The sequence below is a fragment of the Lynx rufus genome, unplaced genomic scaffold, assembly GCF_022079265.1.
Source record: "Lynx rufus isolate CCGP_SWC_20201006 ecotype Redwood Valley unplaced genomic scaffold, mLynRuf1.p SCAF_4, whole genome shotgun sequence".
Lineage (NCBI taxonomy): Eukaryota > Metazoa > Chordata > Mammalia > Carnivora > Felidae > Lynx > Lynx rufus.
In genome coordinates, this window is record NW_025814856.1 from 13764153 (window position 1) to 13790211 (window position 26059).

A 26059-nucleotide genomic window follows, 5' to 3' on the forward strand; every position below is an offset into this window, starting at 1 on the left:
CCCCCCGCGGGGCGTCTGGGAACATTTAATGTGACTCTTGGGGCAAATGGGCGAACGCGCGGGAAATCAGACGTAGTCTTCCCCTGGGTGGGGTGAGAGGTGGAAGAAGTGGGGAGGGGGGTTTTAGGTAGGGAGAGCCCCCTCCCTCGCGCCGCCGGAGGCCTCCAGCAGGCAGGGGCGCATGCGCAGAGCAGCCCCGCGGCCCCTTTATAAGCGCTGAGGCGGCTCTGGGGCGAGCGGAGCGCAGGGCGCAGGGGCTGGACCCGGCGCGAACAAGACCAGCCGGAGCGTCCTTTGTGCCGGGCGACCGCCCCGGGATGCGTCCGAGCTAGGAGTCAGGTGGGGGGTCCGTCGTGGGGAGGGGGCCGCGTTGGGGGAGAGATCCGCGGAATTAGAGACGAGCACGAGATTGGGGAGGGGGCCTGGGATCAGAGAGAAGCCCCCAGAACAGGGAGGGGGGCTGAGAGGGGGAGGGGAGACCCAGGTTAGGAAGAGAACGCAAACTGGAGGGCGCTTGGGAATGTCAGGGGGACTCGGATTTGGGGGTCAATCCTTGGGTTGTCCGGAGAATGCGGAGACGATTCCAAGGTGGGGAGGGGGCCGGGCTGGGGGTGGGTCTCAGAATTGGGGAGGGGGCACTGGGAACCAAGGCTAAGGGAGGACACACCGAGTTTAGAGAGAAGAGGGGGACATCCAGATGCTATATGGGGGGGGCTCCATAACTGGGCATCCCGGTATCTGAGCTGAGGCACCCCAGGATTTTAAGTGGGGATTCCCAATTTGCAGATGAATGGAGGAATCCAGGCTGGACTGCAGCGGGGAAGGGGGCCCTCCAGGTTAGCCTGAGTCCGATGGAAGGGGGGTCTTCCCTGAGTGTGAACAGCAGTGGGGAAGGGGCGCCCTACAGTCTCCCTCTTCTTTTGGCCCGGGTCCTGTCACCACATCCTGATTCAGGGAGGAGGTTCTGGGGCGGGGGGGGGGGCTCCATCCCAAGGTGGTCCTTGTTCTTCCCTTGGACTTGGAGTTGGGGTGGTGTCTCTTCTCCCAGGGAGCACACTGGGTATCCCAGGTGAATGCTGGGTGTGAGTCCCTAAAACCCCAGTTAGAATCCCTAGGACCCATGAGGGGCACCCAGTCCAAAGAGGGGGGCCGCTCCCAGCACCTCCATATCTGACTGTGTCCTCACAGAGGGACACAGACTCTTGCCTCACCCCTTCAGTTCCATCTGCCCATATGGATGCTTGTGAAAGTCCTGGCTTGGTTTGGGGGCACAGGCACCGGGAAGTAGGGGGCTGGGATCCAGGGCCCAGCCTGGGCAGGAACGACCGACCCCCATTTCTGTGCACGGGGCTTTGTTCCTCTCAGCAGCATTAATGGGAGACAGCCAGGACAAGGAGAGGGTTGGCGCTGGGCCCCAGCGGGGGATGTGGGGGAAGGGCAAGGAGGGAGGGGTGGGCAGATCATGGGACCTCAGAACCCAGCAGCCTCGCTGGCTTGTGGACATTCCCAAATGGAAGGTGCCTCCCCCCCACCCCCCGCCGGAGGCAGGGGCTTTGTGTGTGTGTGTGTGTGTGTGTGTGTGTGTGTGTCTACCCCATGCTGAGAGAGGTTGTGTGTCCATGGGGAGTCTGGGGTCCTCTGTGAGTCTAATGCAACTGAGGTTGTGTCTTTGTCAGGAAACTTGTGGCAGGGGCCACATCACCAGGTGGCAAAATGATGTGTGCCCACCAGTCACCAAGGCCACATTTATCCAGCCTGGTCTGTGCCAGGGGCTGGCATCACCATGTGTGAGTGTCTGTGAGAAACTGTGTCTGACGGTATGGCCTCATCGAGGGGTTTATATGGGGAGGCTCAGACTGTGGGTGTGTGTCTTTGTGCAGAAGACATGCTGCCTGCCTTGTAAGTGCCCATATTGTCTCTCTTTGTTAATGTCACTGTGAATCTGTGTGTGCGCGCGTGTCTCCCAGGCTCTGAGTCTGGGGTTGTGTGGCTGCATGTACAGCAAGGGGCTCCTCTCCATGTGATTGGCAGTGTGGACCCTAAGCATGGGGGTGTGAGATATGGTCTTTGTGCAGAGTTGGGGTGCTAATAGGGGAGATGTTGGGGTTCAGGTCCCCAAAGGGCATCCCGAGATGGTTTACTGAGCCTGGCTTCAGTTCTCCTCTGAGGAGTTCCACGATCATGCCCATACACACAAATATGCCCTGACTCCGAGGCCAGAAACAGACACATGTGCTTACGGCCCCTGTGGAGGGGCACTTGGACCCACACATCCAGAGACCACAGTGGGTTCCCTATGCTCCACGCAGCGCACAGAGCTGCTGCACACCGATGCACACATCCACACATCACAGGGCACAACTTCACATCCTTGCCTGGACACAGCACCCCGACACACACACCCAGGCACACAAAAATGCCTGCTGGCCAACACACCCACATTCAGTGCCCACTGAGACAGGAGGTGGGTCAGAGGGAGGGACAGGGACACACACACACACACACACACACACACCCTCCTTCAGCACCGCCCCTCCTCCAATGCCCCACAGGCCCCTGTTGCATATGCATGAGGCTTATGCATTATTCGTGAGGGGACAAGCCCCAGACAGCTGTGTAAATGCTCACCTCTGGCTGCTCTAGGGAGGAAGTATTTTAAGAGAAGGGGTGTGGGTGTGTGAGGGTGCAAGCGGAGGGAACAGAGTGCCTCTGGGAGGGTATGTGTGTGCGTGGGAGGGTGCACCTGAAACTGTCACTGTGTTGGATCACCTCTGTACATTTGCATGTGTACATGAGGCTTTGTATACAAAAAGCTGATTTTTAATTTAACATTTCTAGCACCCCACAAGTCTTTGCTCATCCCATCCTCACCGTAACACTATGAGGTACATGTTGGGTGATCCCCATTTTACAGGTGGGGAAAGTGAAGCACAGAGAATGAAGCAACCTGTCTAGGGTCATACAATGTATAGAAAGAGGCAGAGTTTTTTTTTAAATTTTAAATAAGTTTGGGGTTTGAACTCATGACCCTGAGATCAAGAGTCACATGCTCCTCCAACTGAGCCAGCCAGGTGCCCCTGAATGTAGTCTGTCCTTTTAACCATATAAAGTGTGTGTGTGTGTGTGTGTGTGTGTGTGAATTCTGTGAACTCACCTCCTCCTAAGGTCCTCCTTGTCAGGCCTTGTACAGCCATCAGAGGATCCTGCACCTGTTCAGGATTCCAAGGGGGAGAAATGAGGACAGCCGGGAATGGAGGCAGAAGTTGCTAAGGTTTACAGGTTGGTAGTTGGGGGCACCATCCCGAGGTCTGGCCTCTGATCCGCTGTGCAGCCCTAGGCAAACTGCTAGCCCTCTCTGGGTCCCGGGTGAAGCTGTGGTGCCGCTGCCAGAGGAAGACAAGGAGACCAAGTGGGCATGTCATTGCTTTGCCTCCCTAGAGTTCAGCACCACGGATAGGGCCCCGGCTGGCCTCCCAGTAGGGACTCTGGGAGCAGGGAAAGAGCACTGGGAATGGGACCAGCTTTCCTCCACAGCCCCCATGCTGGATGCTATCTACACTCCCCTCCTCAGGGCTATTCTTTTATTGGGGGAGGCTGCAAGAGTTAGATTTTTAGAGGATGCCCTAACTTGCCATCTGTCCCCACCTCCTGAGCCCCAGTGAGGGGAGTGGTACAGAGGGGCTGTGAGGCTTTGGGGAGGGACTATCTCCCCAGAGTTCCTGGTCTCTGGAAGCATGTGAGGCCTGGGAGGGCACTGCTGTGTCCCGGTGCGTGGATTGGGCCTTACTTACAGTTGGCACTCAGTAATTGTCCATTTTATGTCTGAGGGCCACAACCCCTGTAGAAGGCTGGGCCCACAACTGGAGTTTCTCTGTGGACCTAGGAGGCATCTTTGCCAGGTGGTATGAAGTCAGGAGGAGGGTGGGGTGGGCAGGGGTGAGGCCCCTGCCTCCAGCTGGGACTTGGCAGCTTCTCAAAAATCCCGGAAACCAAGAATAGAATCTTGGCGACAACCAAATCCTGGAATTGAAGCTGAGAATCGTGTCAGTCAGCAAACCCAGATTAAAGGCTGGTTTGGAGGCCAGCCTACTGCAAGGACTGGGGACCTCAGGCTGACTGGGACTGGCTACTGCCCTCCTGGAATCCTAGTCTTATGGGTGAGGCCAACATGAAAGATGGGATTTTGATCTTGGCTGTGTTAAGGTCAATAATAGTAATAACAACAGCTCAGGGGCACCCGGCTGGCTCAATCAGAAGAGCATGTGGCCCTTGATCTTAGGGTTGTGAGTTCGAGTCCCATGTTGGGCATAGAGATTAAATAAATACATTTTTTAAAAAACAGCTCAAATCTATTCTTTCATGCCAGGCAGTTCTAGGCATTTTGTACATATTGACTGTATTTACCCATCTATTCCTTCCAACTACCTGATGTTATCCCTAGCTAACCTACAAAGAAACTGAGGCACAGAGAAGCTAATCTACTTGTTGAAGGTCACACAGCAAGGAACAGGCAGATAGACAATACCAGGTCTGATTCTCTTTAACACCCTTACTTCTGACTGTGAAACTTCACTGCTGGGATTCTGAAGTCAGCCGGTCCTGGGTTTGGATCCTGGGTTAACCCTTGCTTGCTGACTGTGTGACCTTGAGTGACACGTTAGCCTCTCTGAGTCTGTTTCTAGGTCTGTAGAATGGGGAGACTTGGTCCTTCCACACTAACTGGGTGGGTTGTACTCACCCCCATTCTCCCTCTGTCTCCATCTTTTTCCAGGTCCAGGATGGGGGCCACGTCTGTCTGGGCCTTGGGCCTCCTGATGCTCCAGATGCTGCTGTTTGTGGCTGGGGAACAGAGTGAGTTAGCTTGTGGGGTGGGAGAGGTTGGGTTCTGGGGGACTGACAAGATGGGGCAGCTTTTTAACTCTAGAGCTTTCTCCTGCTGGTTCCCTGGCTTGGTCTGGAGAATAAAATGAGAATAGATGAAAAAGGTCTTTGAATAGTCAAAAGTGAACAAGACACCTGAGAGGTTATTTTTAGTCATTGCCAGCAGAGGCTGGAGGTTCCTGCCTCTCACTGTTTTGCTGAGCTGAGCTGAAGAGAGAGAGAAAAAATGAAAACAGTGCAGAGATTGATTAGTGATGCCTGTCATGGGCGGGGCAATAGAAATAAGGTATGTATAACTCTCCCTGGCATCTCCCCAGTGATGGTTAAAAGCCCAGGCACTGGAAATGCCCCCTGATTTGTTCTGTGGTTAGGCAAGTACAACGATGTCTCTGAGACTCAGTTTCCTCAACCCTCCAAAAAGACGGTGAGACATGGCTACTTCTGCCTATGGTTATGAAAATCAAATGAGCTGATCGCTATGTATAAAAGTGCCCCTGTTATCAAGAAGGTACTCCTCAAACACATTTTCCTTCTAATGGCTGCTTCTTACTGGACTTTGGGGTTAAGTGACTTTCCCATGACCACACAGTGAGTCAGTGACAGAGTCAAATCCCTGGCAGCCGGGGTCTGGATTTTGAGTGGATGCACCGCTATGAAGGCATGTGACTCCACTTTTGCTCACAGATTGGGGTGCACATCACAGATCTGTTCACTGCATTGTGATATTGTAGGCAACCTAACCTCTCTGGCTTCAGCCTCCTTATCAGTAAAGTGAGAGAAATAGCAGTCTCTGCTGGTCTTTGTCGTTGAGTCAGGTCCTCTTTCCACCTTCTCCACTCCAGGCACACAGGATGCCACTGCTGCTGCCTCTGCTGCCGCCAACAAGGGGCTCCACATGCAGAAGGTGGGGTCGGGGTTGGTTCGGGCTGCGCTGGCAGAGTTAGTGGCCCTGCCCTGTCTCTTCACCCTGCGACCATGGCCAGATGCAGGCCGAGAAGCCCCTCGGATCAAGTGGACCAAGGTGCGGACTGCATCAGGCCAGCGGCAGGACTTGCCTATTCTGGTGGCCAAGGACAATGTGGTTCGAGTGGCCAAGGGCTGGCAAGGACGTGTTTCACTGCCTGCCTACCCCCGGCACCGGGCCAACGCGACGCTACTACTGGGACCACTGAGAGCCAGCGACTCTGGGCTCTACCGCTGCCAGGTGGTGAGGGGCATAGAGGATGAGCAGGACCTCGTGCCCCTGGAGGTGACAGGTCAGTTGAGGACAGGGGAAAGGACAAGGCTGGGAGGGGAGGTGCTGAGCCTGAAGCTCACCCACAGAATGTCACCTTAGAAATCACTCCCTGAACAATGATTCCCTTTCAATTCTTCTGACAAAGTAAAGTCCCAAAGAAAGTCTCCAGTGCTACCCTTTCTTTAATACTTCTCTCTCTTTTAGCTAAGACAAGGCAGTTTCTGGCTCCATCTATTGTGGACCACAGTATTTTATAGGATTTCATAAGCGCTTTTTTTTTTAAGTTTATTTTGAGAGAGAGAGAGAGAGAGAGAGACAATGCAAGTGAGGGGGGGGGGACAGAGAGAGAGGGAAAGAGAGAGAATCCCAAACAGGCTCCACACTGTCAGCATAGAGCCCAATGTGGGGCTGCAATCCACAAACTTCGGGATCATGACCTGAGCCGAAATCAAGAGTCGGATGCCTAACGTACTGAGCTTCCAGGCGCCCCTCCTAACCTTATTATAAGTCCCTTTCATGGTTACGTACTTTCACATAAGACAAAAGATATTGACTTTCTGTTTAAAAATAGGAATACAAGGGCGCCTGGGTGGCTCAGTCAGTTATGTATCCAACTTTGGCTCAGGTCATGATCTCATGGTTCGTGAGTTCAAGCCCCACATGGGATCTCTGCTGTCCACGTGGAGCCTACTTCGGATCCTCTGTCCCCCTCTGTCTCTGCCCCTTCCCTTCGCATGCTCGCTCTCTCAAAATAAGTAAACTTTAAAAAAATAAAATAGGAATACAAATTTCCTTTTACAATAAAATGATGTTTTTTTTAAATAAGAGTGAGGTTTTCTTTTCATAGCCAACTGAAAATATATATTAAGTAAGTAACAGTCCTCAAATACCTGTTTAACCAACTCCTGTATTAAATTCTTTCTGTTGAAATAGCCAGTGTTTCTCTTTTCCTAACTGATCAAGGTGGACAAAACAAAACAAAACAAAAAGTTTTTTAATTATTAAAGCAAAGTCCTACTAGCACAGGGGTGGCACAGTAGACGCTCCATAGGTAATTGACAAATGACTCAATTGACAAATGAATGGATTGTTGTGTGTAAAACATCCTGTGGGTTCTTGCTGGGAAGTCGATTTACCTTGACCTATGCTGGCCATGGGCAAATCCCTGAACCACCTGTCCTGGAGCACAGTGTTCTCCCACCCAACAGTGTCTCACTGCATATTTTATGGGGTCAGCCAACTGTCCCTTTTACACGGCCTCGCTGCCCAAAACTGGTACACCTTGAAGAAAACCGATAAGTGATGAAGGAAGTAAAATCTACTTCTGGGATTGTTCAATTCATTCATTCAACTGAACGTGTATCGAGCACCTACCTACCACATGCTAGTCTGGCGCTGGGAACATATTCATAACTGAGATGCAGCCACTGTCTTCCAGGAGCTCGGAGTTTGATAAAATGGAATCGAATGTTTCATTCCTTTGTCTTGCTCAGCCATTTCTTCCATCCTAAATCAGAATTTGAGTCACAGCGAGCCCATTATTTATGCTTCCCATCCTGGCTTACAAGTCACCTCCTCTAGGAAGTCTTCTGTGACTCCATTCCCAGGCTGGGCAAGAACGACTTGATCTCCATTGCCACCTGTGCTTTCCCTATCAATACATGTACTTAATTCCTTTGTTTTTGTTTTTGTTTTTAAGATTTTATTTTTAAGTAATCTCCACACCCAACGTGGGGCTTGAACTCACAATCCCAAGATCAAGAGTCATATGCTTACCCTGCTGAGACAGTCAGGCACCCCAGCATGTACTTTATTGTTAAAAGGAAGAATCTCCCTCTTCTCCATGCCTCCTGTCACCTCCAAGGTCTAACCCTAGGCATGAAGAGTGCTATCTTTGGAGTCAGATCATCCTGGTTATGAATTTTGGCTGTGCCTCATACTGGCTGTGTGGAACGGAACATGTGCCTCAGCGTCTCTGAGCGTTAGTTTTCTCCTCTGGAAATGGGGATAATCACAGTGTTGTTGTAAGATTTCACTGAGATCTTGCTTATAAATGCTTTCTACATGGTAAACATTAGACACATTTTAGCCCTTTATGGTCATCGTTACCAATTTCCTTATTTAAAAATGGGGTCATATCAGTCTGGCATGGTACAGGGCAGCATAGGGGAGCAGGCTTATTATTATCAAACTGGGAGAAGGGGCATTCTGCAAGAAGGAGGTCAGTTCTTGAAGATTGCAGCATAAGTCAGCCCCCTATCCTGGATGTTCCCCAACAGGTGTTGTGTTCCACTACCGGGCAGCCCAGGATCGCTATGCACTGACCTTCGCAGAAGCCCAGGAGGCCTGCCGTCTCAGCTCAGCCACCATTGCAGCCCCACGGCACCTGCAGGCTGCCTTTGAAGATGGCTTTGACAACTGTGACGCCGGGTGGCTCTCTGACCGCACTGTTCGGTGAGGGGGTACACAGGGTTGGGACATGGAGACCTAGCTCCTGGGGAAAGATGGTCGTTGGGGGCCCCAGGCGCACATATTTGAGAGGGACCCCCTCCTTGTCTTGTCAGGTATCCTATCACCCAGTCCCGTCCTGGTTGCTATGGCGACCGTAGCAGCCTTCCAGGGGTGAGGAGCTATGGGAGGCGCGACCCACGGGAACTCTACGATGTGTATTGCTTTGCCCGTGAGCTGGGGGGTAAGTCTGGGGCTGGCAGGACCCCCCACCCTCACTCCCCTGAGTACCTATTACCCCCCCCAGCCCCCATTCCTCCCTAAGTCCTTGCCTAGCTCTCCTAAGTCTCATCCCTCTATAAACCTGCACCCAATATCTGGGCTCACCCTTCTCTGAGCTTTCCTTCCCTCCCTGAGCCCCTCTCCTTCTCTGTGCCCCTTCCCTCTCTCTGAGGCCCTGTCTCTTCTCTGAGACTCTCCCCCTCCCTGGCCCCTCTCCCTATTCCTACCCTTCTCTTACTCTCTGAGCCCCCTCCCCGCGCCAAGATCCTCCCTTTCTCTGGAGCCCAACACACTCAAAGGCCTGTTACCTCATTTGTAAAAAGAAGCTAAGGCCCTCTTCTTCCTAGCACTGCCTGAGAGGTAAAGACCACAGCGCGGGCGGGGGTGCGCACAGCGGCGGCTGTCGCCGCCTTATTTAGCCACCACCCAAACCCGGCCAGGCTGGAGTTCAGAGTGGGACCCCCTTCCCGGGCTTCAGGGGAGAATTCCCCAGGCCCGCTTGACCTTCGCTCGCGCCTTCCCGCAGGCGAGGTCTTCTATGTGGGCCCGGCCCGCCGCCTGACCCTGGCCGGCGCGCGTGCCCAGTGCCGCCGCCAGGGCGCCGCGCTAGCCTCGGTGGGACAGCTGCACTTGGCCTGGCACGAGGGCCTGGACCAGTGCGACCCGGGCTGGCTAGCCGACGGCAGCGTGCGCTACCCGATCCAGACGCCGCGCCGGCGCTGCGGCGGCCCAACCCCCGGCGTGCGCACAGTCTACCGTTTCGCCAACCGCACTGGCTTCCCGGCGCCCGGAGCGCGCTTCGATGCCTACTGCTTCCGAGGTGCGTGTAAGGTCAAGCCCCTGGAAAGTGCGTCCCCTGGCAGCCACGCCCCAAAGCTATACATCCAGGTCAAGGCCACGCCCCTGGGAATTTTCCTTTCTAGTGGAGGCGGAGCCCAGACAGAGGAGAGACACCCTTGGAAATACGCTCTGAGATAAGCCATGCCCTCGGTGAAGCCCACGCCCCTTTCCCTAGGAGCCCCGCCCTGGGGGTAGGATGGGGCCCGAAAAGGCCAAACTCTGGCGGGGAAGTTCCGTTGAGAGTGAGCTGTATCTCTTAAGGTCCCTGGAAGACACGCTTCTGAGTGGAGCATATTTTAGCTGGAGCCTTGTGCATAAGCATCCCCGGAGGAGGAAGTGCTGTTCCATTAGCCACGGCCCCAAGGCAAGGCCACACCTCCAGGGACTAGGGATGACCCTAGTCCTTGGAGTGGGACCAAAGTTGCAGAAGCTGGGAACCTGACTCCAAGGACCTAAGACTAATGTGTAAGAGGGAAAAAAATCCCTTTGTAGGAAGGCCACGCTTATCAGGAGCTTCCTCCCCCTGGGGGAGAAGCTATGGTCCAGGTCTGACCTGCCCCCATGAGAATTGGCCACTGCCTGAGCTTTACCCAGGAACCTAGCTGTCTCTTGACCCCTCCCCATGACCAGTTGACTGACCTTGACAGTGGGCCCCAGCCTGAACAATAGGAGTGTTAACTTCACACCTTCCTCTCTCTGGGTTTAGGGGGTCCCAGAAACCACGCAGAGATTTTAGAGACAGAGGGGCACAGAGAAACAGAGAGACACAGACGGTTCACGCTGCAGCATGCTAGAGTGGGGGTAGACTTCAGGAAGAACTTCCTGGCCAACCTTCCTAACACAACCTTTTCGGCTTTCTCCCACAGCTCATCATCCTACGCCACCACATGGAGACCCAGAGACCCCCTCATCTGGGGATGAGGGGGAGATTCTGTCAGCAGAAGGGCCTCCAGCCCAAGAAGTGGAACCCAGCACTGGGGAGGAGACGGTCACCCCTGACTTCCAGGAGCCTCTAGTATCCAGTGGGGAAGAAGAGCCTCTGATCTTGGCAGAGAAGCAGGAGTCTCAGGCGACCCGCAGCCCTGCTCCTGGAGGCTTCATGCTAGCCTCAAGGCCCCCCCGGGAGGCTGAAGAGGTGTGGCCGAGCGCAGTGGCCCCCAGCCCTAGCAGCCCCAGCACTGCGGTGGGCGCTCACACGGAGGCGACTCCAACTGGCCCCGTGCCCAGGAGGAGGGGACGCTTTAAAGGGTTGAATGGGCGCCACTTCCAGCAGCAGGAACCCCACCGAGGCCTGGAGGTGGGGCTTGAGGCCAGCACCCAGGCCCTGACCCCAGAGGCTGCTGGGAATCACGTGGAGCCTCTGCTGGCCACAGGAGCCACAGAGGCTTCAGGGGATAGCCGGAGCCAAAGCCCTTGGGCTGTGCTGACCAATGAAGTGGATGTGCCTGGAGCTGGTGAGTGGGGTCCAAGGGAGAGGTGGGACCTGCCTGGGGGGTCTGAGGAGGACAGGGGAAGAGGTTCCAAACCCCAGCTGGGTCCTCAGGCCTCACCAAGCCTCAGAAACCCCCTCCTCCTTGGGCCTGGGAGCCAACGGGACTCCACAGAAGGAACTGCTGAGAGATCATTAGAATCACTCTTGTTGATATTGTTGCAGGTTCCCCTGGTGGCAGGAGCCCCCCAGAGCCCTGGCTGTGGCCCCCGACCGTGGCCCCACCCAGCGTCCCAGGCCCCAGCAGCGTTGCTGGCCTGGAACTAGAGGAAGCCAAGGGCCCCAGTGCGAGGCCAGCCGCTCCTGAACTGTCCTGGTCTCCCTCAGAGGTCACTGCCCTAGAACCCAACCCCTCAGAGGGTCCCAGCAGTGCCCCCTGGGAGGTATCCCCCATGGTCACTTCCCCAGACTTTCCTGTCGTGGCCATGCTTCGTGCCCCCAAACTGTGGCTTCATCCAAACCCGACGCCCCTCCCCACGCAGGCCAACAGGGTCAAGGGGCATAGTGAGGCCGTGGCTTCTGCACCACCCTCCCCTGCCTCAGACACTGAGGCTGTCCCCCAGGACCCTATCTATCCAGAAATGCATTCCTTGCCCCTCTCCTCAGGCCCAACAGGACAGGGCAGAGAGGCCACACCCCCGACAGTCAGCGGCCACAGAGCAGGAAGTGCAGTAGCTCCTTTGCAGACAGCCACAGACACACAAGCCAGTCCTAACTCTCCCAGGGCAGACTTGGGAGAAATTGGGGGGACCAGCCCTACTGGGCCCAGCAAAGCTGAGCGCCCCAGATCCAGTCCACAAGCTGCTGTGGACAGGAATGTGGCGGAAGATTTCGCCGCCACTGAGACTGCCACCAAGCCCACGGGAGTGAGAGACATCTCGGGGTCTGAGTCTGGGGTCTTCGGCACAGCAGAAAGCCCCACTTTTGGCGCTCAGGCCACCACGGACAAGGCACAGGGCACGTGGCCCTCACTGCACCGTGAAGGGCTGGACTCCCACCCCCCATCTGCACCCTCGGGTGTTCCTAGAGTCCTCTTGATTCCTGGGGTCACCCCAAGTTTGGAGCCTTGGGCCACTATAAATGGAGAAGCCGTGGTGGGGCCCACAGATTCCACGGCCACACTGGCCCCCAGTGATGCTGGTGGGATTTGGGCACCTGGATCCCATGTGGTTGAGGAAGCTGAAAGCCCCACCCTGAGCCCTCGAGTGGCCGTGGATTCAAGCGTAGTGATGTCCCTCATGTCCGTGGACCAAGGGGACAAGGCTGGAGTCCTGGCCATGTCCACAGTGGCCTCCTCGAGCTCCCAACCCCATCCAGAGCCGGAGGGCCAGATGGTGACCCAGGGAATACTGGGAGCCTTGGCCCCTTCACAGGACAGCAGCCCCCCAGGGGAGCCTGTTTTTCCTCCTTGGACACCAACGGCAGCCAGCACGGACAAGCCTGTCTCAGTTTCCTCAGGAGAGCCTACAGTGCCGGGTGACTCTCCCAGCACCCCACTGCCGGCCTCCCTGGGCCCAGAGGAGTTTGAGCTGGAGGTCCTTTCAGGGAGCCCAGGTGTGGAGGGCTTCTGGGAGGAGGCAGCGAGTGGAGAAGAGCCGACCCTGCCAGGGACCCCAGCAAATGGAAGTACAGAGGAGGGTGAGTTCAAAGCTTGTGACCTCATCCAGCCCACTGTTGTCAGGGCTTGGGGACAGGGGCTGGGGCGCCCAGATCTGGGAGGAAGGATCGTTTTGGGGGGCCTGGGAAGGTTTCTAGCAGGGGATGATGCTGGAGATGGGAGCTCACTAGGCAGAGTTGAATTGCGGAAAGGGTGTTCCTGGAAGAGACCAGGAACCTGGGCTGGAACACCAGCCTGGGCAAAGGCCAGGAGGTGAAGTTACACCTTAGTTTTGATGCACGGCGAGGGGGGAATAACGAGGCGTTGGGTGGAGTTTGATTTGGGGGATAAATCACGTTCATGTCCACTCTGAGCCAGACGGTGCTGTGCAATACTGGGGTCTGGCCTTCAGTGAAGCCTCAGTCTGGGAAGACAGAGCTGGACACAGGCACCCCGACGCGGGGCTGGAGGGAGGAAGCGTGACAAAGAGGGCTTTCTGTTCAAGTGGGAATTGCAACTGGGATTCAGTGATGGTGGATCGTCAGGGGGGGCCTCAAGCCACAGGGAAAGTGGGTGCTGGGAAGGGGCAGGAGGGGTGGACATCACCCCCGTTTTATAGAAAGCAAAATAAGGCTTAGGGAGGTATGACTGCCTCCTAGTCAGTGGCCAGTGGCCAGACTTCAATCAGAGCCCAAGTCTGTGGAAGCCTTAACTGTTCTGTGCCTAGTGGAGTCCAGAGAAAGCCAAATGCCCTGTTTCCCTGGGGCTAGGTAAGCCCACTAGCTCAGCCTGCAAATTTTGGCTTTTTTTTTTTTTTTTTTTTTTTTGTCAATTGAGCTTTAAAAAAAAAAAAAGCAGCAGCAGCTAATTAAAAAACACTTATTCTGAGTTGCAAAACACTCTTATTAACACAATTGGTTTTACACTTGCTCCTTTTTTTGAAGGCAAGGTGTAGTGGCAATGCAAATAGCAGATGCAGGGTTTCGTCGCCCACCCTGTCACCTCCGGCCCACCCTGTCACCTCCGGGCCGTCTCCAGGACTACAGCCTTTTTTCTTAGATGCCCAGGAGGCAAGCAGACCCTGGGCAGGGGCGCAAGCGTCACTAAAGACTGCATGCTTGGCTTGTTCTGAGCACTTTACTGCAACCAACTTGGTGAATCCTTATGATGTCCTTGTGGAACAAGTTCTAGTAAGATCCTCACTTTACAGATGGAGAGACTGAGGCACAGGGAAGTCAGATGACTTGTGCGGAACCTTGCAGCCCGAGGAGTGTAAATGATAAGATTTGAATCCAGGCCATCTGACAACAGTCTGTCTCAAACACTAGGGCATACAATGCATATTTCATTGGTATTTTTAAAAAACAAACGCCTGAGGTCTTGAGGAGGGGGTGAGCTCACCCAGGGAAGGAGCAGAGAAGAGACTGGTGGGCGGGATGGGCAGAGGGAAGGAAGCTCCAAGCCAGAGGAGCTAGAAAGGGGTGAACAGAGAGGTGGGAGGACAACCATATATAGGGGTGCTAAGGAAAGTGCTTTGGGTGGAGCCCCTAAGACTACAGCTGGATTTGTCTTGGACTTTGCTGCTTTCTTGGCTCTAGACTGAAGCCAGCGGCAGCCTGGGTGGAGGGAGGCAGCCAACGCTGGGGGAGACCCAGGCGCCTACCCACCCGCCTGCTTGTAGCAGAAATGCTAATGAAGCCAAAAATAAATGCAGCACCAGTGAGCGACTGAGTCACCGCCAGCCCGTGGGTAGGTGTCAGCAGCTCAGGGCACCTGGCGGGGCTCACGCGTCCCAGCACCCAGCAGCCCCAGGCGTGTGCACACACGTGCAGGGGTGATAGCAGGGACAGATACACCAGCCCCAGGCCCCTCTGGGCCCACCACCCCCGGGACAGGCTCCAACTTCTACAGAAGGGCCAGCAGCTATCTTCATTTCATTCAGTTAATGAGCAATTATTGAGTGCCCGCTGTGTTTCAGGCCCCATTTTGAGACCAGGTCCCTTGTCCTGTGGAAGCTGACATTCTAGGGCAACATTCTAGAACTTTCCCAGTGATGGAAATGTTCTGGAGCTATGCTGTCTAATATGGGAGCAACCGGCCATGTGTGGTTACTGAGCCCTTGAAATGTGGTTAGCGTGACTGAGAAACTGCATTTTTACTTTTATTCCATTTGAATTTAAACTTGAATAGCTATATATGGCTGCCGTGTGGAACATCACTGCTCTGGGGGAAGGTGCTGACAAATAATGATGATCTTAGTAAATAAGCAAATTACATTGGAAGTTAGAAAGCGATATGGGCAAAAGAGAAAAGTAAACCAAAGGGTGGGGGATGCCCATGGGTGTTTTCTAGTTTTAGAAGGGGGGTCAGAAAGGCCTTTCTAACCAGATGAAATTTGAGCAAGGCTGAAAGGGGGGAGGGAGGAGCCATGCAGAGATCTAGGGGAAGAGCATTCCAGGCAGAGGGAAGAGCCTGTACAAAGGTCCTGAGGCAGACCTCTGCCTGGCATATAGTAGAACAGCAACCCCAGTATGGCTGGAACAGAATGAGCCAGGGGAAGAGAGGAGGAGGTAGGGCAGGGAGATGTTGGGAAAGAACCACACAGGGTCCCCTGGACTGCAGTGAGGACTTTGGCTTCTCCTCTGACGGTATTGGGGGAGCCATGGAGGGACCTAGGCAGAGGAGGGACATGATTTAACTCAGGTTTACATAGGCTACCTCTGGCGACTACAGGGAGAACAGAGATCAGATGGCAGAGATCAGACCAGGGAGGAGTCAACTGCTTATTACCATCTTAATATCTTGTGAGGCCTTGGGCCAAGAAACAAATTCAGAAACAAATTCTAGGTGATAGGAGTTGGAGAGGGGGACCTTAAACTGGGCTTCCAGAACAGAGCCTGGGAGGCCAGTCTTGGTTCTTGTACTGTTCTGCTGTGTGGCTTCGAGCCAGGCCCTGCTCTTCTCTGGGCCTTGGTTCTGGTGTCTGTGCAGTGGAGGATTGGACGCTGCCCTGATAAGGGATGGGGGTTGGCTGGGATAGGATGAGAATTCTCGCTCTGTGCCTCCCAGGCTCCAGGGTGGAGACCACCCACCAAGGCATCGGGGCCTCTGAGATGGGGAGGGGAGACTCAACTGCTTCCAGGGAAGCCCAGCTGAGGGGGGAAATGGTGGGGGAGGGGGACAAGGACACATACTCCTCAATGCTCCCTGAGTGCCAGATCCATACAGAGCAATGCTGAGACCTCTGAAGATGCCTCAAGCTGATATAGACAGAGCTGGACATGGCATTATGGTCAGGACCGGGAGAGGGATGAAGTGTTTTGATTTCTATTTTGTGGATGAGGCAACTGAAATTCAGAGAAGTAATTTGTCCAGGGTCCTTAATGAGTGGCAGAGTCAGGGATTGAAGTAACCTCTCTGATTCCAGAGCCCGTGATTATAACTACAATAATCCAGCACCTCTCCAACCACTGCATCAAAAAAGACTGAGCCACCAGAATGAAGGAGGTGATAGTTCTCACTCTTGGCTAGTGCTGTTCGTACCCTACTTGGGACCTTACCTCAACCTCTGTGCTCCAAGTTGTGAGAAGTGCAATGGCCATCAGGCCACGTCCAGAAGAGAGGGACAAGTCAGGGAAGCTCTTAAATCCATGTTCTGGGAGACTTCCCAAAAGAAGCTTTAGGAAGCCAGTTCCACTACAGTCTGTTTCCATAAGCAGAGTGGCCCACAGATAGTCTGGGGCAGTTCCTGAAAGGAAAAAGCTCCTCATTAGAGGAGAATGCAAGAGGAAACTGACAATTGCAACTGCCTATTGGGAAGTTATAGAGGGGACTCCACAGAGAGGGTTTGGGGGAGTCCTAGGTCTGGATGCCAGGAAGGCAGACGACACGGTGGCCTGCCTCCTCTCTACACTGCCTGTCCATCCTGCAGCCCCCTTGGATCCCTGCGAGAACAACCCTTGCCTGCATGGGGGCACCTGTAAAGCCAACGGCACCGTGTACGGCTGTAGCTGTGACCAGGGCTTCGCCGGGGAGAACTGTGAGATTGGTGAGTGCCCCAGACTCAGGATCTGAACCTAGACTTGTTTGGATCAGAACCCTGGGGTCTACCTCAGCAGCCATCCCCATGAGGACTGAGGGATAAAATGCCGGCTTCAGATGCTCCCTTCTCCTCCCCCTTTCTTTGGATCCAGTAACTCAGTCCCAGTTACGTGAACCAGCACCAAACAGCTGAGCTCTTGTCCTGGGTACCATGGCTCAGGTGTCCTGCCACCCATCACTACCAGGCAGAGATGAGAGGAAAAGACAAATGATAAGGCTCAGATTCCTCCCTGATCCAAGGGGGTTCTTCCTAGCCCCAAAGCCCAACACAGGGAATATGACAAATTAGGAAATTTTAACAATAAATATAAATGACATAAATCTTGAGCCCTGCACATTATTTCATTTCACAACCATACTAATTATAGAATTATAACAATAAATATAAGCAATGTAATTTCGTGAGCTCTTCCATGGACCCTCCACCGACAACCACTCTTGAGGAGGTGCTATTATTATCACCATTTTGCAAAAACGAAAATGAGTCCCAGAGATGGGAAGTGACTTGCCCAAGTCACTCAGGCACAATCTACGCAGAAATTGGTTGAATGAGAGCTCAACTGATATCTAGTTCAACTGATTTCTAGCTCTACCTACAAACAGCTTTGTGCCTCTGTGCAAGTCCTTGCAAATGTTATGGAACTCAGTTTCCCCAAGTTCCACATTCTGGTAGGACCCTCCATCTTCAACATTCTAGGAGTCTGTTTGCCAGAGTATAACCTTCACTCTTCTGAAGGCCAGTGGAGCATTCCACACATTCTGGCTCTCAGCTGGCCCAGTGGCATCTGCTCTCATTAATGCTAATTCATGCTAATTGTTTGAGGTTCCACCCCCTTGGCCTCCAGAGTCATTGGGCCATCTGTGCAGACCACCGTTGCTTCACTCAGGTCCAGGATGGATGGTAGGACCATGACCTCATCTTCTGCCTGGTTCCTTGTGGGGACTGGGAGCCCAGGGGAGGCTGACCTCTAACTCAGTCCCACCCCTCCAGATATTGATGACTGTGTCTCCAGCCCATGTGAGAACGGAGGCACCTGCATTGATGAGGTCAACACGTTCGTCTGCCTTTGCCTCCCCAGCTACGGGGGTAGCCTCTGCGAGAAAGGTGAGTCTCTACCGAGACCCCAGAAACAGTACCAAGAGGGGGCTGGTTGCTGGGCCACATGTTTCTCACATATGCTTCAGGTCTCCATCTCTGTTTCTGTGGCCGTGAGTTGAACAGATGACAAATTGTTGTTTGGGGAGAAAATTCATGTAACATAGAATTAACCTTTTTAGAATGTACAACTCAGTGGCATTCCGTGCACTCACAATATTGTGCAACCACCACCTCTAGCTATTTCCAAGACATTTCCATCACCCCAAAAAGGAGTCCTATATCTATTAGCAGTCACTCCCCATTCCATCTCCCTCAGCCCCTGGTAACCACTAATCTACTTTCTGTCTCAATGGATTTGCTGGTTCTGGATGTTTCATATAAATGAGGTCATGCACTATGTGTCATTTTGTGTCTGCTTTCTTTCACTCAGCATGATGGTTTCCAGATTCATCTACGTTATAGTGTGTATCATTGCTTCATTCTTTTTTATGGCTGAATAATATTCCATTGTAAGGAGATATCACATTTTCTTTATCTGGTCATCGCTTGGTGGATATTTGGGTTGTCTCCCCCTTGTGGTTAATATGAATAGTGCCACTATGAACATTCATGTGTAAGTTTTTGTTTGGACAACGTTTTCCTTTTTTCTCCCCCCATCCTTTTTGGTGTATATTCAGTAGTACAATGCCTGGATCGTATGGCAATTCTGTGTTTAACATTTTGAGGAACTACAAGGCTGTTTTGCACAGTGGCTGCACCATTTTGCATCCCTGCCAGCGATGTACAAGTGTTCCAATTTCTCCACATCCTTGCCAGCGTTTGTTATTTTCCTTTTTTAAAAAAAAATTTTTTTGTTTTAAATGTTTATTTATTTTTGAGACAGAGAGAGACAGAGCATGAACGGGGGGGGGGGCAGAGAGAGAGGGAGACACAGAATCCAAAGCAGGCTCCAGGCTCTGAGCTGTCAGCACAGAGCCCGACGCGGGGCTCGAACTCATAGACCGTGAGATCATGACCTGAGCCGAAGTCGGAGGCTCAACCGACTGAGCCACCCAGATGCCCCATTTTTTTTTTTAATTCTATCCATCCCAGTGGGTGTGAAATAGTGTCCCATCATGGTTCTGATTTGCGTTTCCTAATGACTAACCATATTGAGCATCTTTTCATGTGTTTATTGGCCATCTGTATATCTTTTGCGGAGAAATGTCTATTTGAGCCTTTTGCCGGGAGAGAAATTTTAGGGCTTCCTGAGACCATCTCCTGAGTTCCCAGGTCCACACAGAGGGTGCGGCCAGATCAGAGGCGACATCAGAGTTGGGATGAGAGGGATGGGTGTAATGATCTTCAGTTGAATATCTTCCTGCGACAGAGAAAGAAGTGAATATGGGGGGGAGAGGTAAAAAGGGTGGGGGGACAGAGCCTCAGGAGGATGGGGGGAGGAAGAGGGGTGATCTGGCCCCACAGTGACCTTGGTTTTGGCCTTCTCTCTGGTGCGCTGGCTGTGCTCATGACCAGCAGGGCAGGCCTTGACACAAGGCCAGTCTCCCTCACGCTCCCATCCCACCTCCCAGACACAGAGGGCTGTGACCACGGCTGGCACAAGTTCCAGGGCCACTGCTACCGCTACTTTGCCCATCGACGGGCGTGGGAGGACGCCGAGAGGGACTGCCGCCGCCGAGCGGGCCACCTGACCAGCGTCCACTCACCCGAGGAACACAGCTTCATTAACAGTAGGGACTCTGGAGTGGGCGGGGTGGCCCTTGCAGTCCCTTTGCCAGGGCATCCCCTAGGGTCCTGAAGACACTACCTTTCTGAAGCTGTGTTTATTAACGCTAGCCCTGACCACTTGAATTCATATGTCCATTTATTCACTTGTTATTTCATACTTCACTTCATTCATTAACTCACCAAATATTTACTGAGTTTCTGCTATGTGCCAGGCACCGTTCCGGGCATTGGGACACAGCAGTGAGTGAGACGCATATTGTCCTGTCTGCAGGGATTGACATTCTTGTAAGGGCTATAGGCAAACAAGTAAATATCTAATTAAATAAGTCTATACTATAATTTAGCCGGTCCTAAGTGCACTGATGACAAGTAAAACAGAGCCAGGGGAAAGAGGGCAATGAAGAAGCGTCTGTGACATGGGGGATGAAATGAGGAAGGAGCTCTGCATAAATCTAGAAAAAGAGTGTTGCATCAATTAAATCTGGCATTTATTGATTTATTCATTATCCCTCTGCCATTTGTTCATCCATCCAATGATTCACATTTCCCCCATCCCATCCCCTGTTAATTCTTTCATTTGTTAATTCCCTGGTTCCTTCATTTTTGTTTTTTCCCCTCAATGTAATCAAACACATGCTTATCCTTGAGGACACTCAGTGACTGACTCCCTCACTAGGTCTCACCCGCCTGCCTGGTCCAGCCCGGCCTGCTGGCTCTCCTATCCCTTACTCTAATTTCTGCAAAACCTGATGAGTCTCTGTTTATTCCTTCCTGTGGCTATTTGTTTAAGCCACTAATCGTGGCAAGACTGGAGCCTAATTCCAGCCCTTTTCATGCCCCTCCCACCCTCATCGGCTTGGGAAGGGGGGGGGGACACCGCCTTCAGCCCACACAGAGGCTGGGGGAGGGGCTGGGTCCTCCCCTCCCATACCTTCCACCCCTCCTCCGGCCCACAGCCTAGGCTGGGGGAGGGGTGGGCACCCAGCCCTCAGGATGCCCCACCTCGCAGGCTTTGGGCGTGAAAACACTTGGATCGGCCTGAATGACAGGATCGTGGAGAGGGATTTCCAGTGGACGGACAACACGGGGCTGGTGAGTGGCAGGAGCCAGGCTTGGGTCTCCCTAGAACAATGGGATGTGTATAAGCCGCGTGGGCTCTGTGCTCTGGCCTGACTTTACCCTCTTGTGCAAATCAACCATGAAAGTTCCTCGTGGCTCTGAGATTGGGAAAGGAGCTTCAGCGAAGTTCCAGGTCACCCTTGACTTCCCAGCCCTGTAAACACCCGGCCCACCCAGGGACTGAAGTTATAAACGTAGGACTAGGGCCTCAGGTCTCCTCTTGCTCGCTGCCGGGTCCTCCAGCCATGGACTTTAAGATATTCCCATTTCCCTACAGCCCCCTGCCTGACCAGCCTCCCTTATCACTCACCGGGACCCCTGCAGCAGCCCCCCAAGCCCCACCTTCCAAAACACACGCTTGCTACCTACCCTCTAGCCCCTCCACTTGGCAGCCAGGCGGACTTTTTAAAAAATTGTGGTGAAATTCATATAACATAGAATTAACCATTTTAAAGTTTTCTTTTTTAAAAAAAAATGTTTATTTATTTTGAGAGAGCACACGATGGGGGGAAGAGCAGAGAGAGAGGGAGAGAGAGAGAGAATCCCAAACAGGCTCCGTGCTGTCAGCAAGGAGCCTGACGCATGGGGATCGATCTCAGGAACCGAACGATGAGATCATGACCTGAGCCGAAAGCAAGAGTCAGGCACTTAACCGACTGAGCCACCCAGGTGCCCCCTTTGAAACATGTTTTATTTAACTAATCTCTACACCCAGCGTGGGGCTCGAACTCACGGCCCGGAGATCAGGAGTCGCATGCTCTTCCGACTAAGCCAGCCAGGTGCCCCCAAATTAATAATTTTAAAGCGTATAATTCAGCGGCATTTAGTATTTTCACAATGTTGTGCGGCCATCGCCTCCATCTGGTTACAGAACGTGTCCACCCGAAAAGGAAAACCTATACATGGGGACCTTTTCAAAATCATAGATCAGGATTCTCCCTGCTTCAAGTCCTCTCAGGCTCTCTGTTGTTCTCAGGATAAAAATTCACCTCTTCCTGTGGTGAAACACAGTCTGGCGGGCCCACAAAAAGTTAAAGTCAAACACAGAATTGCCACATGACCCAGAAACTTCGCCCCCGGGTAGATACCCAAAAGAAGAAAGAAGGTCTCTCAGATATTTGTCCACTCGTGTCCACAGCAGTACTCGTCACAGTAGCCAAAAGGTGGAAACAACACAAATGACCATCAAAAGATAAATGCATGAACAAAATGTGGTCCATCCAGATGATGAATACTATTCAGGTAAAAAGCTGATATGTGCTACCATGCGGATGAAATTTGAAAAGCTGCTCGGTGGAAAAGGCCAGAAGGCCACAGAGTGTATGATTTCGCTTACGTGAAGTATCTAAAATAGGCAAACTCGCAGGGACAGAACGTGGATCAGTGGTTGCCAGGGGCTGGGGGCAGGGCAGAATGGGGCGCGATCGCCAATAGGGAGAGAGTTTCTGTTTGAAGGGACAAAAAGGTGCTGGGATTAGACAGTGGTGATAATTGCACAACATTGTGGATCTTATTGATGCCAATGAACCGGACACTTAAAAATGGTTAAAATGGTCAATTTTACGTTATATGTATTTTACCACTGTTTCAAAGCGTCCACCTCCTCGGGCCGCCTGGGTGGCTCAGTTGGTTAAGTATCTGGCTCTTGATCTCAGCTCAGGTCTTGATCTCGGGGTTGTGAGTTCAGGCCCTGCATTGGAGCCTGCTTTAAAATAAAAAATAAAAAAAAAAATCCACCTCCTCTACCGCAAGAACTGGCCCTTGTCCACCCACACTCACCATACCCCAACTCGGTCCAGCAGCTCCAGCCCCACTGGCCTCTGTTCTATTCCTCAAACAGGATAAGCACCGCCCTGCCTCTGGGCCTTTGTGCTAGCTGTTCCCTCTGCTTGGAATTCTGTTCCCTTCCTGCATCATTTCTACCCTTGAGTCTTCAGCTATCCGCTTGTATTCTCCGGGAATCCCTCCTGGACCTTTGCTCAACTATTTATCTCAGCGTGACCTAGGTGGAAAATTAGACTGTCAGGGAGAAAGGAAGCAGGTAGGAGGGCCAAGGAAGAGGGCACTGCAGCCTTGCAGCCAGAGGAGGGGTGACTCCGGGTGCAGTGGAGGCCACCATCCGGCAGAACGGTGCCCGTTGTAGAGATAGAAACACTGAGTCCTTCAAGTTTGAGTAGGCTGGCCAGGGGAGTCCTGCAGTAAGCAGGGACAGAGTCTGAGCCTCTCTGCTCCCTATTCCTGCAGCAATATGAGAACTGGCGGGAGAACCAGCCTGACAATTTCTTCGCGGGTGGGGAGGACTGTGTGGTGATGGTTGCACATGAGAGCGGGCGCTGGAACGACGTTCCCTGTAACTACAACCTCCCCTATGTCTGTAAGAAGGGAACAGGTATGCCGCTACCCTCCCCACCACTTGCCTCTGCCTTTCACGGGGCCCTTGTTCTCTTTAAATGTGTAAATGTAAGTCAGCCCTGCCCAATTTTCACTACAGTGCTGTGTGAGAGTGCCCATTTTTTCCCGACCTTTGCCAACTCTGTGTGTTCTCAAATCTTTTGTTCTTTGTTCATCTGGGCGGTGAAAAAAATAAGATCTACTTGTTAGGGGAGTTTGCGTGCCTTTAAGGATGAGAATAACCGACTGTTCATAGGTTCATAAGCTATTTGGATGTATTTATTTTCCTGTGACCTGCAAGTTCACCTCCTTTGCATAACGTTCTATAGGTTTGTTGGTCTTATTGATTTGTGAGAGCTCTTTACATATTAAGGGAACACTTATATGCGTTCTCGTGTCCACCTTTCTGTTACACTTTTGCTTATTCTTACTTATGTGTCCGTGACAGTTTTCATGTCCTTTCTTCCTTTCCTTTACTCATATTATTCTTATCTCCCACCTTCATTGCTATCATGGGTAAGGATTAAGGAGGATGGGATGTGTCCAGGAGGTTCCTGCCCCTAAGGATCTCCTGGGTTAGGTAGAGGAGACAGACACTGTCACTTCAATTGAGTAAAGAGCAGGACCTGCTGATGGGTATAATTATTCCCAAGAGAAGAAACGAGTTCAGCCCCAGACTTGATGGTCACTTCCCTTACCCGTGGTTTCTCTGTCTCCAGTGCTGTGTGGTCCCCCTCCAGCGGTACAGAATGCCTCACCCATTGGTGCTCGCAAGGCCAAGTATAATGTTCATGCCACTGTACGATACCAATGTGATGAAGGATTTACCCAGCACCATGTGGCCGTCATCCGATGCCGGAGCAATGGCAAGTGGGACCAGCCCCAAATCGTCTGCACCAAACGTAAGTGGCTGTCCCCAGACACCCCAACACAGGTTTCCAGTTATTTGTGGTCTCCAATTAAAATGTCATATTACTGGGGCGCCTGGGTGGCTCAGTCAGTTAAGCATCCAACTTCAGCTCAGGTCATGATCCCACAGTTCATGAGTTCGAGCCCCACGTCAGCCTCTGTGCTGACAGCTCAGAGCCGGGAGCCTGTTTCGGATTCTGTGTCTCCCTCTCTCTCTCTCTGCTCCCCTCCCCCACTTGCGCTCTGTCTCTGTCTCTCAAAAATAAATGAACATTGACAAAAATTTTAGAAGCAAAAAACAAACAAACCAACAAAAAACCCCCGTCATATTGCTACACACTTTCATCTGGCTGAATGCCTGATAATGCAACCTTGCAGATAAATGAGAACTTACCAGCCTGCCTGGTGTTTCCTTCATTTCTCCTTCCCATGAAGAGGCCCGCTATATCAGGCCACCCGCCTCTCACCACCTTTTGCCACTTCCTTGTCCTCCCTCACTTCCCTGCAGCCAGACGGTCCCATCGGATGCGGCGACACCATCACCACCACCAGCACCATCACCAGCATCACCACCATAAATCGCACAAGGAGCGCAGAAAACACAAGAAACACCCAGCAGAGGACTGGGAGAAGGAAGAAGGGAATTTCTGCTGAAGAACCAGGCAAAAGGAAGCACAACCCCTTTCCCACACCTTCCCCGGAGCCTTCACCTGGGGAGACAGAGCCCAGAGAAAAACAAGAGGGTCTGGAAGTCCCTGAGCCCCAAACCACACCCCCCACCCCCCCCACCCCCCGCCTCCACAATCCTTTGTAAAAAGCTCCTCTCTCCTCTTTCTTACATACACAAGGTCCTCTTGGCAGGCATAGCCATGTATCTGAAAAGTCAGTTCTAGTCAGGCTGAACTCTGGGACCATCTCCCAGTGAAGGGAAGCACAATCAGCAAAGATCATTCTTTGCATTGGTTAAGTCTTTTGTTGGCAAGGCTGATTACCAGTTGTTGAAATAAGGCTTTGATGAAGGTGCAAGAGTGTATGTTTGGGTTCACACTAAGGAATTGCTTTTCACACCAGAAGATCAGGCTTAGTAAACTGTCAGATGTGCAGGTTTACTAAATGCAGGCTGAAGCTTTTAGTTAAGGTCATTGGCTTTGGGAATAGAAAACTCCATGGAAGCACACTGCTTGAACTTGACAGCTGTCTTCCTTCACCCTGGACTTCAGCGCAAGTTCCTTCTCTGGTCTTGGTGGATAAATGGAGTATGGAACTCCTATGTACTGAATTTTAGGAATGTTTTTAGAATAACCTCCTTCTGTGCCCTCAGAGTTAGGGGTCAGAATAGTCAGAGCAATATACGGGAATAGAAGGAAGGTGTATTGCTTACCCTCCCAGGTCTAGTCCAGTGCTGAGATTTGGTGGTTCTGTACGTGTGGTGAATCTCTCTCACACACACAGATGAGAGGATGTTTAGGGCTTGATGAGCCCAGATTTCTTCCCCCTCCATCTCTCAGGGAGACAAAGAACCTCCTTCCTGGATCAAGGAGGTGCCAAGTTTTCTAGCTCAGTGCCCATCCCCGTCCCTCCAGAGACATTGGTAGTGCCCCTGCCCTGGGTCCTGCCCCCACTCCTGCCCCATCCCTGTCTTCATTCATTGCCTGGTGGACTAGAAATGCTTAAAACTTGAAGTAGTAACATCTTCCTGCGGTCATGTTGTAGAGAAATGCACAGTGTTAAAAAGTGAAACACACACACACACACACACACACACACACACATTTTTCTCTCATTGCTTTTTAAAAATCTTTTAAGTGGGAAAGAATGGACTAAATCTGTTCCCCCAATTGGCAACCTGTAAAATAGTTCTCCAAGCCAGAGACCAGGATTCAGCTCTTTGATCTCTGGCAGGGAAAACCCCCATGGTATCCTTCATGTTTTGTCCCC

The 26059-nt window shown here is 52.4% G+C and overlaps 1 protein-coding gene across 1 annotated transcript; it reads left to right on the plus strand.

Annotated features, from left to right (window-relative positions):
• The first annotated feature begins 310 nt into the window (after positions 1-310).
• NCAN (neurocan) lies at positions 311-24775 on the plus strand. The gene is made up of 16 exons (XM_047094462.1): positions 311-339; positions 4772-4851; positions 5724-6137; positions 8398-8572; positions 8683-8810; positions 9375-9668; positions 10555-11142; positions 11343-11825; positions 11883-12815; positions 16706-16822; positions 17867-17980; positions 19546-19704; positions 20712-20794; positions 23066-23210; positions 23932-24114; positions 24630-24775. Exons 2-16 carry the CDS (start codon positions 4779-4781, stop codon positions 24773-24775), a joined length of 4035 nt encoding a protein of 1344 aa, XP_046950418.1. The 5' UTR covers positions 311-339; positions 4772-4778.
• Positions 24776-26059: the final 1284 nt, after the last annotated feature.

What these genes read in the sequence shown, in the direction of transcription:
- NCAN (XM_047094462.1), top strand. Translation starts at nt 4,779, where the DNA reads ATGGGGGCCACGTCTGTCTGGGCCTTGGGCCTCCTGATGCTCCAGATG. An exon ending in GTTTGTGGCTGGGGAACAGA is followed by an intron (nt 4,852 to 5,723) that starts GTGAGTTAGCTT and finishes TCTCCACTCCAG; the next exon opens with GCACACAGGATGCCACTGCT. An exon ending in AGTGGATGTGCCTGGAGCTG is followed by an intron (nt 11,143 to 11,342) that starts GTGAGTGGGGTC and finishes ATATTGTTGCAG; the next exon opens with GTTCCCCTGGTGGCAGGAGC.